Source organism: Canis lupus, chromosome 5, assembly GCF_003254725.2.
Source record: "Canis lupus dingo isolate Sandy chromosome 5, ASM325472v2, whole genome shotgun sequence".
Taxonomy (NCBI): Eukaryota; Metazoa; Chordata; class Mammalia; order Carnivora; family Canidae; genus Canis; species Canis lupus.
This window is the reverse complement of record NC_064247.1, coordinates 74,107,192-74,118,365: the sequence shown is the minus strand read 5'-3', so window position 1 is coordinate 74,118,365 and position 11,174 is coordinate 74,107,192. Positions and strand designations below refer to the sequence as shown.

At 45.7% G+C, this 11,174-nt stretch overlaps 1 protein-coding gene across 1 annotated transcript; it reads right to left on the bottom strand.

The window, feature by feature from the left end:
* Positions 1–39: 39 nt before the first annotated feature.
* LOC118354709 (uncharacterized) lies at positions 40–4,149 on the bottom strand. The gene is made up of 3 exons (XM_035716054.2): positions 3,206–4,149; positions 1,645–1,735; positions 40–294 (listed from the first exon to the last, which is right to left on the bottom strand). The coding sequence occupies exons 1-3, from the start codon at positions 3,643–3,645 to the stop codon at positions 46–48; spliced, it is 780 nt and encodes a 259-aa protein (XP_035571947.1). The 5' UTR covers positions 3,646–4,149; the 3' UTR covers positions 40–45.
* Positions 4,150–11,174: the final 7,025 nt, after the last annotated feature.

The window sequence follows — 11,174 nt, the reverse complement described above, 5'->3', positions numbered from 1 at the left end:
ATCAAACGGTGTTCCAGTCAGGGAATTCTTTTAGTCTTTTCATCTTTATTCTGTTGGGGTTGTGGGCTTGGAATGGGAGACTAAAAGGACAGGAGACCGATATTTGGGACTGTGGAACAGCAGTGTGAGAAGTGAGCCTTTAAAAGATGGAGTCGTAGATGGGAGCTGCACTGCCCAGCGTGACAGCTCCAGGCCGGCCATGGCCATGTGGGGCTTCTGAGCACTTAGAGTGGCATTAGCTGGTCCAAACTGAGGCATGGCCCAAGTACAAAATGCCTGCCAAATTTCAAAATCCTGGAAGAAGGAAAAAAATTAAAATGCATCATTAACAATTCTTATGTTGATTACATATGTAAATGATACTATTTTGTGAGTAGGTGTAGTCATAATATTTAATGACCATACTGGCTTACATAAAATGTTAAGGTTAATTTCACCTTGTTTTTTCTTAATTTTTTTTAATGTGGCTAGAACATTCTAAATTACATGTTAAGTGACACCATATGATTGTCTTTCTCTAATTGACTTATTTCACTCAGCATAATACCCTCTAGTGTCATCCACATATATGTAAATGGTAAGTATTGGTCCTTTTTGATGGCTAATATCCCATTGTGTGTATATATATATATATATATATATATATATATATATATATACCACATCTTTATCTATTCATCTGTCAATGAACATCTTGACTCCCCGGTTTGGCCATGTGGAACATTGCTGCTATGAACATTGGGGTGCCCGTGCCCCTTCGCATCACTACCTTTGTATCTTTGGGGTAAATACCCAGTAGTGCAATTGCTGGGTCATAGGGTAGCTGTATCTTTAACTTCTTGCAGAACCTCCAAATTGTTGTCCAGAGTGGCTGCATCAGCCTGCATTCCCACCAACAGTGCAAGAGGGTCCCCTCTCTCCGCATCCTTGCCAACATTTGTTGTTTCCTGTTAATTTTAGCCATTCTGACCCGTGTGAGGTGGTATCTCACTATGGTTTTGATTTGTATTTACCTGATGCTAAGTGATGTGGAGCATTTTTTCATGTGTCTGTTGGCCATGTGTAGGTCTTCTTTGGAGAAATGTCTGTTCATGTCTTCTACCCATTTCTTGACTAGACTTGTTTATTTATTTATTTATTTATTTATTTATTTATTTATTTATTTATTTATTTTGAGTGTTGAGTTTGGTAAATTCTTTACTGATCTTGAATACTATCCCTTAATCTGATGTGTCATTTGCAAACATCTCCCATTCCATAGGATGCCTTTTAGTTTGGCCCGTTGGCTTTTGATTTGCTATTTGTTCTCTTGGCTCAGCTAACCTCCCTCTGCCCCCTGCTTACTGCCTCTGTCTGCAGGGCTTGTATTCATTTCCTGTCATTTTTTTCTCAGAACTTTGCTCCTTTGTCTTTCAAGTTCACATGTGAATGGCCCCGGGGCAGCTCAGCATTTGCAAAAGCTGAAGAGCATGCCTCAGGGAACCTGAGGTAGACTGGAGCCAACTGTGGGAAGCCGGCTAGGAGCCAGAGGGACTGGACGGGTTCCCACAGAGGGGTGGGTGAGGGAGAGTCCCAGCGACCTCAGTAGACATTCTGGGGTATTGCATCCTCTGCCCAGGCCATGGGGCAGGCTGGGCGACTGACCTGTGGGCTCCTGGGGCCAGACTGCTGGGCCATACACCTGCTCTGTGACTTCACCGGGTTGTTTAGCTTCTCTGAGCCCCAGGTTCCTCCCCTGTAAAGCACAGCGTTGTTGTGAGAGTTAAGGAAACAGATAATATAGAGAAAGTGCCTAAGACAAGACTTGGCACAGCAGGAGCACTCTGTTGGAGACAGCTACCATCATTACAAAGAATTTTCATATTTGCTTTGCGTCACCACTTGAGCAGTCCCCACAGCAATCCTAATCAACACCATAGGTTTCTGTCAGGAAAGGAAAACTGATGATCGCTTAACAACCAGGATAGAGGGGCACCTGGGTGGCTCAGTGACTGAGCTTCTCCCTTTGGCCCCCCATGATCCTGGGGTTCTGGGATCGAGTCCCACATTGGGCTCTCTGCATGGAGCCTGCTTCTCCTCCCTCTGCCTATGTTTCTGCCTCTCTCTCTGTCTCTCATGAATAAATAAAATCTTTAAAAAAACAACATAGAAAAACCAGGATAGAGCTACTATTCAAGCCCGGGGCTTCCTAAATGGAGTCTAGAATTCTTGTTCTGTATGCCACAGCATGCTGCATTCTTTCCTATTCCATCCAGGTTGGTCTGGCTTTTTTTTTTTTTTTAATTCAATCAATCAACATAAAATGTATTATTGGTTTCAGAAGTAGAGGTCAGTGACTCATCTGTCTTATATAATACCCCCCCTTTTTTGCTTCACTTTTTAAGAAAACAATTCAACTGAATAAAATTTAAAGATCTTACTGGCTTTCTTCAATGATTCATTATTGAGGCAGCATCCAATCTGGCAGATAGAAAGTTGCCCTGAGGAGCTGTACAAAGTGAAAGACTTCTAGGTTAAAGGGGAGCAGGAACGAGGAAGTTAGACCAGGCTAAAAAGAGTTGGTTATTGCAAAGTCACTTTATTTTAGGAGACGGTAGGGGTCTCTCAAAAAATGACCTAACTAGCACTGCTTTGCAACTGTCTTTTTGGTAGGTGCATAAGTTTTTTTTTTTTTTTAATTTTATTTATTCATGATAGTCACAGAGAGAGAGAGAGAGAGAAAGGCAGGCAGAGACACAGGCAGAGGGAGAAGCAGGCTCCATGCAGGGAGCCCGACGTGGGATTTGATCCCCGGTCTCCAGGATCGCACCCTGGGCCAAAGGCAGGCGCTAAACCGCTGCGCCACCTAGGGATCCCCTGCATAAGCTTTTTTACCAAGTTACTACTTTAGTGATTTGTTGATTTTATTTTTTTTGTTTTTTGGACTTTTGATGCCAGCTTAGGCCAGTTTTCCCAGGATCCCATCTGCAGGCTCTGTAAGGAGTGGGGTGTCCCTGGGCTCTCATCCTTGAAAAATTGTAAAGGATGAAAAATAACTTTCCCTCTTCCCTTTATGGTGAGTGCTTGCCTGAGACCCCTTTTTCTCTAGGGCAGCTTCTAAATGGATAAGCTTGTCTAGGTTAAAAGTTCTCCACTGAGGCCACCCTAATTCAGGATTCTCTTTGATATGTTTAACCTGCTTGTTCACCCTTAAAATTTCATTCACCTGAGGCCTCTGGCTGGCTCCACTCCAGCTTGAGTCAGACCCCGCTCTAGCCCGGTCCGGTTCCGGTTCTGATCCCTCTGAAGTGCTCGTAGGTCCCGCAGCCTCCTCACGACCCGAGAGGGCCCGCCCGGCTCCGTGGGCCTCAGAGCAGGAGCCCCTGGGGCCCCGCGGGTGCCGTGGCCGGTTGCTCTCGCTCCTGGGGGAGGCCGGGGCTCTCCTGGGCTACCGTCTCCGACCCAGAACCATCGAAGGATGAGCTGAGACACACTAACAGTCTTTAAGAGGTTATTTGTGCAAAAGTCCTTGGCGTCGCCCAGCATCCCAGTGGGGGACGGCAGGTGCTGGGCGTCGAGCTGGAAGGCTCTCAGCGCGGCCGGGCCTCCCTCGGGGCCTGCACGGGGCTGGCGCTCGCTGGCCCAGACGCAAAGCCCGGGAGGCATCGGACCCGTGGGATCCTCTCCCTTGCTGGCTTGGAGGCTCCAGGGCCCAGGTGACCAGCAAGGTGCGGCTTCTGTGAGCCCGGGGTCCGCCAGCTGTCAGCCAGCAGGGACGGCTTTCAGGCCCCTTGGCGTTGTGAGTACTTCCCATCAGCTCAGGAGCGTGTTGGGAAAGGGCCTGCGAGCTCGAGCGTAGGTCAGGTTTGCAGCCACGTCCAGTCACGGTCCCCGATTTTCTCTCTTCCTTTCATATTTTAAAATGTAACAAGGGCGGGATCCCTGGGTGGCGCAGCGGTTTGGCGCCTGCCTTTGGCCCAGGGTGTGATCCTGGAGACCCGGGATCGAATCCCACGTCAGGCTCCCGGTGCATGGAGCCTGCTTCTCCCTCTGCCTGTGTCTCTGCCTCTCTCTCTCTCTCTCCTCTGTGACTATCATGAATAAATAAATAAAATCTTTAAAAAAAATAAAAATAAAATAAAATGTAACAAGGGCTTAGATTAAGGACCGAAAAACAGGGGTGAACTTGTTGGCCAGCTGCTGGTCTAGAGAATCAACAAAACAATACAAGGAAGCTGAATTGCCAATGTCTGCCGTGTAAATCCACCCCCCGTGGCTGATCTCATGCCGCCAACGTGAAGTTTCTCCCCTCGGAGAACACGCAATAGCATATCCTGTGATAAGCGTGGGCGTGAACAATGGGAGTAAAAAACCAACTGTAAGAGCACAGACGATAGTAAAATACACGATTTGGAAGGTGCCCTTGTTTTTAATATAAATTGTGAGTTTCTGTGAATTTTTAATAAAAGCTGTGTTTAACAACCAACTCACGTGACAGCTGGCCCTGGGCCCCCAAGCACAGCCCTGCCTGTGCCCTCCAGACAGAAGGGTGTGTTCCCTGCTAGGAGTCACTCCCTTCAGCTGACTCGGGGCTACCTCCCTCCTGCAGACCAGGGGCCCAGGGGAGAACAGTAAGAAAGGAGGAGCCTGAGTCCTTGGCCCTTAGAGCTGCCACACCAGGGCCACCTCTTAGGACCCTTGTCCAGGCAGAGGGGAAATCAGCTGCCGCCTTGCTCAGGCTCCCCCTGTTTGGGGTCTTGTTAGGACTCTTGGCTCTGTATTCTGATGCAGGCGGGGAACTCCTGGTTTGAGTGAGGAAGCCTCACTCCTCAGGTCACTTACCTTCCCAGCATCATGGGGCTTAGCACTTTAGACCACACCTGCCTCCAAGCGCCTTGTGATTTGTTACATCCTGTGGCAGCTCCAATCACTGTCCTTAATCAGCGCAGGCATCCAGCTCAGCTCAGCCATGTGTGGAGGCGCCAGACTGCTCGGCCTGGTGAGCGGTCTCGTCTCTGGCAGGTTAACGGCGAAGTGCATGATGTAGTCTGGGGAAGGTAAACCACGAAGGGTGGGAAGGGGCTCCCTGGGGGTCGGGGAGGAGGACGGGACTGGGACGGAAGGAACAGAGGTGACAGCAAGGCCTTCCTGTATCTGAAACCACGTTGAACACAAAGGAGCTCGTTGCTGTGCTACAAGCCATGGGAATTAGACACCTACAGAGGGAAAGTAATCTGATCGCCAAATATTTGCATATCCCACATGTATCAGCGTTAATGTCCTCCTATTAATATGCTTCAGGACCATTTTTGATGATCATAATCTTACAAGAGCACATGGGCTCCACGACCTAATTCATTCATAACTCAGAGACTGACCTGCAGACTCACTTGGTAATCCTTTTCCAATTGAGGTTCCCTAAGTTCTTGTAACACATGCATATTAATTAAAATATCAATAGTATTATTCAGTTAAACAGGTAAATACTGTGGCAGCTCATTTAGCATGACTTTTCCTTGAATGGATGCTCTTTCATTGTTGTATGTGTAGGAATATGTTTATATGTCAAAGGTGATAGCGTACTTTTCCCCCAAAATAACTACTTTCAAGCTTTGGAAATGTCTTGTGTTCTCTATGTTTTATCTTAGGCCTGGCCAGCCTAACCTCAGTCCTTAATCTGAGGGGGTAGATTGACTCAATTTTCACTGTTACTTCTCTGTACCGACACCAGCTGAGGACAAATGGTTTGGACGTTGCCATTATTAAATATTTTGATTTTATTCTGCTCGCTCTGTTGGGAGGACAGGTGGCTATATATTCCAGTAACATAAATTCTGGGGTACTGCAGCTTTCTATTTCTAGTTGTATAGAATGATTTTTTCAGGATGTTTTACTGTGCTGACACTTTGATTGTCTGTATCTCCTCATGTTAAATGTGTAAGGATCACATGTTTCTTGGCCTCATTGTGTCTTGAGCTTTGACTACTTGTTTATGGAGTGAGTCTCTGCTTTGGCTGCCACCTCCAAATTGTGGCCTCTGAGACATCACCTACTAGTAGCATGGGCTCTCTTCAGCCCCCAAGGTGAGTGCTGGCATCTGGAAGGACTCCTATGTCACCACTGGATGAGAGACCCAGAAGCTACAGCAAGCAGTTCTGACTTGATGGATCCACCAAGGCTCTGTTTGCTCCCACTACTTCTGGGCAAGAAGGAAGTGGTGCCATATGGTACAGCAGAGTGTGCCTTATGGCTTTACCAGTAAACGTCTGAAATGCTCAGATGACAAGAGCTGGAAATGTTAACTCCTAGTAGGGAAAATTTTGACCAGTGAAAGATGGGACATGGAAGGAGCTGGAGATACTCGCTCAGCCTTTGTCCTCTGATGCCTTGGTCTGAGGTAGGGAGTTGCTGTACGCCGTCCAGCGATGTCCTGTGTGGCTGAGTGACCAGCTGTTTCTCTTTGCAATGCAGCAGCCTCCTGAGTAATTGAGTAATTTTGTTGGGAAATCACTTCTGAGTTTTCCATGTGAACATGACACACATGGAAAATAAGGATCTAATCCTTACATGATTATATTTCAATTCGTAGCATATTGGCATTTCTGATAGGTTGGAATCCACATAGATTAATAGAATTAAATTAGTAGCAATAAAATTAAGCAGCAAAGTAAATGAAATTAGTAGAAGTAAAAATGCAAGCAAGAATTAAGAGATAATCTAATAAAATGAATCCCATGTATTACATAACACAACCTGGGAGTCAAGTTGCCCTATGCCAGTATTTGTAAAGGTGGATAAGGAGTACAGCATATATGCTGAGACAGGGGACTAATTATTATATAGGCCCACGTTACTGAAAAGAATCAGCCCCCGAAACCAGGAATAGCAGGATTTGTGGTTCTGCGCAGGGAACAGTCACATCGCAATCTCTTCAAGTGCCAATCAAGCGGGAACGTTGCTTCTGGCTCCCCTGTGGAAATAAGTGCCAGCCACCTGGACGAGCACAGGCAGGAGCTACTTGCTCAGAGTTACTCCTCCAGGGAGTCCGCTACCCTCTCGCACGTTTGGCAGATTCTCCAAGGCAGACAGAGAAGAAAAGCTTCATGGTGCAAACAGCCCACGATGCCAGCGGCCCTGGCTGGAGGCTGTGGGCTCGGGGAGGCTGTGGTGGGGGCTGCCCTGAGGAGCCCCTGTGTGGGTGGGGAGGGCTGCTTTCTGCTGGTGCGTTGGCTACGCCTCTGTCGTGTGGGTCCTAAGTTGGAAGTGAGGGCCAAAACGAGGAAAACGGTCAGTTATTAATCAAGTCCCAGGAGTTTGGGGACGGTTGCCAGAGGCGCTGCTGTTCGGCTTCCCGGCCTGGCTGCCGAGGCCCGCGGAGGGGGCCGGTTGGCTTCCTGCAGGTGGCCCCTGGGGCAGGTGGACCTGTCCTCCCGTGCGCTGGCTGGGGTCTCTGGGCCCCAAGGACCATAAAGTAGACAGCCAAGAAAGAAGCGGTGTTGTGTTTAAGTGCTGGATGAAAGGACCGATTCTAAATGTTAAATTTGGGGCTGTAACTTATTCTTAACTGTTTTTCTCTGGAGAATTAGGTCCTAGATATTTGCTAACATGGGTTTAGGAAAAGGTCATCTTGATAGGATTGTAAATAAAAGGGAAGGGACGGGCATGGTTGGAGAAGCCGGGTGAAAAGAGGGGCAGGTCGCCAGGATAATCCACCTGATGTAGTATATCGGCTCCATGACCGACGCGACGAAGGACAGACTCAGTCTAAGAAGGACAGATGGAGGACTCGGGCTCGTGTGGGCTGAGGGGCAGTTGTTCTGCCTTGAGATCCTGGAAATCTTCAAAGAAGGTACTGTTATCTTCTCTTTCTCAGCCTCCGGGAGAGTTTCTGTTCATGGAGGCGGTCTGTTGGGTTCAGAAGGTTAGTGACCGGTGGAACACTGGAACTTTCTCCAGGGGTTTGGTTCGATAAAAAGGCGGTGAGTGGTATTCAGTGGTTCGGTCCAACAGGTAATCTGCTAAACGTGCATAAACCTGATTTTTGCCCTCCGTGAGTTTGCAACTCAATTATTTTGAAAAAGGAAGAGCATTTAAATACAACTATTAAGAAAAATCAAGGTCAGGAGAGGAATTTAGAAAGAGAACCGGCCATAACATTAGCTATTCTGTTTGCAGTTGCGAATGGAAATAGGGAGTTAATCTAAACACTGTAAATGATTCTGATATCTCAAAGATTCCAGATTCAGCACAGAACAATTCACATTATTACATAGATCAAGAGACCCTAGAATCAATGGCCATTTGGCTTCATGAAGAAAATGGTTTTCGTTAGTAACTAAACATCCTTTTCTATAAGTGATGGTGCTCTAGCTTCCCAGGGCGCTGTAACAAAATACCCCAAATGGGGTGGCTTAAAGCATCAGAAATGGATTCGTTCACAGTTTTGGGGACAAGAAGTCTGAAATCAAGGCATTGGCAGGGTCAGGTCTTCTGGGGGCTCTGAGGGAGAAGCTGCCCCACCCTTCCCTCCTTGCTTCTGGTGGTTGTAGCGAATCCTTGATGTGTGTTGGTTTGTGGGCAAAGCCTCCCATCTCCTCCTCCCATCTCTTTCACATGGCCTTCCTTCCTGTGCTCCTGGGCATACTTTTATACGTCTTCTGAGGACACTCTCACTGGATTTAGAACCCATCCTAATCCAGTATGGTCTTATTTTAATTCTTAACTAATTTTGCCAAGATCCTATATCTAAATAAAATCACACTGAGATATTCTGAGTAGACCTGAATTTGGAGCAACACTACTGAACCCACTACAGATGGACTCTCTAAATTAATTATCTTAGAAAAAGAGCCGACCAAGGCACAGTAAGGTTTATAGTTTGATATCTGGCCTGTTGCCTAATTGGAAATATGACCTTAATCAAACTTGGAAAATGCTATGTCTAGACTTATTCATCTGTAAAATGAATAATATTGATCTATCAAAAAGTGTAGCTCTGAGTGAACTACTAATTATAAAAGTTGGTAGCTTGGTTTCTTTGTTCTCACTTTTAAATTGGTTTGTAATTTTAGAGCACTTGATTTTTAAAGACTTAAGCCTATCTTCAAATCTGTAGGGCTTGTGTAAGCATTGCTGGGGATCATTGAAGTAGATGATAATTTATTTTTGTTAGAAATATTGTAAAGAAATAAGTATCAGCAAGTTTCTCAATTCATCAAATATCTTGGTGGCTTTAAGTCCACATTCAAAAGCTTATTTAGGAATAGTGAAGTATTCTCATCCATCCTCCATAGAGGTAGTAAAACATACATACATTCTAGATATCCAAGTTTAATCCTAAATCATAATATTCTACTTTAGGATGATTCAGAGTTTATTACATCCCATACAAAATACCAGCAAGACATCAGGATGTCCACGATAGAAACAAACAAACTGGGTAGTCCGAGTGGCTCAGCGGTTTAGCACCACCTTTGGCCCAGGGACTGATCCTGGAGACCCAGGATGGAGTTCCAAGTCAGGCTCCCTGCTTGGAGCCCGCTTCTCCCTCTACCTGTGTCTCTGCCTCTCTCTCTCTCTATCTCCTCTCTCTCTCCTCTCTCCTCTCTCTGTGTGTGTCTCATGAATAAAATCTTAAAAAAAAAAAAAACCAGGGAAAAGATTTCTGTAAAGTAAGGCAAACAGAAAAAATGTTAATTCCCAAAATGATAGCTTCTTGTATTTTACTTTATTTGAAGGAGAGAGAGCACACAAGGTCGGAGGGACAGAGCGAGAGGAAGAAGTAGGCTCCTTACTGAGCAGGGAGCCCAACACAGGGCTTGATCCCCTCGACCCTGAGGTCATGAACAGAGCTGAAGGGGGACTCTTAACCGACTGAGCCACTTAGGCACCCATTATTTCTTCCTTTTTTTTTTTTTAAGATTATAAAGTTTATGTATGCATGTGTTTTAGTGCACAATAATGGCTGTGTGCATGCCCAGGTGAAGGGTCGTCACAAACAGGGCAGGGAAGACAAGGATAAGAAGAGTTTCATGCTGAGTACAGAATGAAGGAGATGGGAAAGCAAAAGGACAATGAGAGGACAGAAAAATGAGGCTACTAGGCTGGTCCAATCACTTTTGCTCTGTGACTTTGCGGTTGTTTATTGTCTTTTCTGTGTGGTTTAATAAAAATTTGAAACCTCTCCATTCTCTGCAGCACAGTTGGGACGGATGTTTAGCTGGCACCTTCACATTCTCATTTCTTTCAAAGAGACATTCTCTAAGTGTTCTTTCCATTTCAGTTTCTGGAAATTGCTTTATTTCAGACTGGTGGCTCTCTTCCATCCTAGACTCGGTGATGGCACGTTATTGCCCTGCATGTCCGCCCAAGGTCTCTGTGGTGTGTCCCATCCTGGGGATGGCTTTCACTTCATTTCCTAAAATGTACTTTAGATAGGCGGATCATTTGGGTGAATGATAACACAAAAACTCTGTAAAACTGAATTAAAATGTTTGCTCAGGAATGCAGGGTGAAATTTTATGAAGGATTAGTAGCAAAAGATGGTGTTTGATTGATGAGCTATTTGTTCATTTTTTTCTAAAGTATTCCTGAATTCCCTCCGTGCTCTAAGCACACCACATTATGCTTGGTTATAAGGCAGGGGGAGGAAGACCATTGCCCTGGGAACTCAAATCTCCCTCCTTATTGAGGGAGTCAATAAGTAAGTGAACAAGGAAAAATTTAAATTTTATATTATAATACAATTACATTTGAGTGCTATGATAGAGAATAACTTAGTTGGGCTTCTATTCAGAATTGTAGTTATGGAAAGTACCTCAAGGAATTCATATTTAAACCAAGACTCAGGGCAGCCTGGTTGGCTCAGCGGTTTAGCGCCGCCTTCAGCCCAGGGCCTGATCCTGGAGGCCCAGGATCGAGCCCCATGTCGGGCTCCCTGTGTTGAGCCTGCTTCTCCCTCTGCCTGTGTCTCTGCCTCTCTCTCTCTAGTCTCTTAAAAATAAACCAAGACTCAGTTATTACCAGTCTTCCATGTGAAAAATGAAAGGAAGTAATATGAGAAGATTGTCAATGGTCAAAGTTTTGAATATTTGAGAAATGGAAAGGGAGCCAGGGTGCTGAGAGGGAGGCAGAATTGAAGTTAGGGGAGATGTGGTTTAGATTATTTAGGGCTTTGTAAATCAAATAGAGGCCAA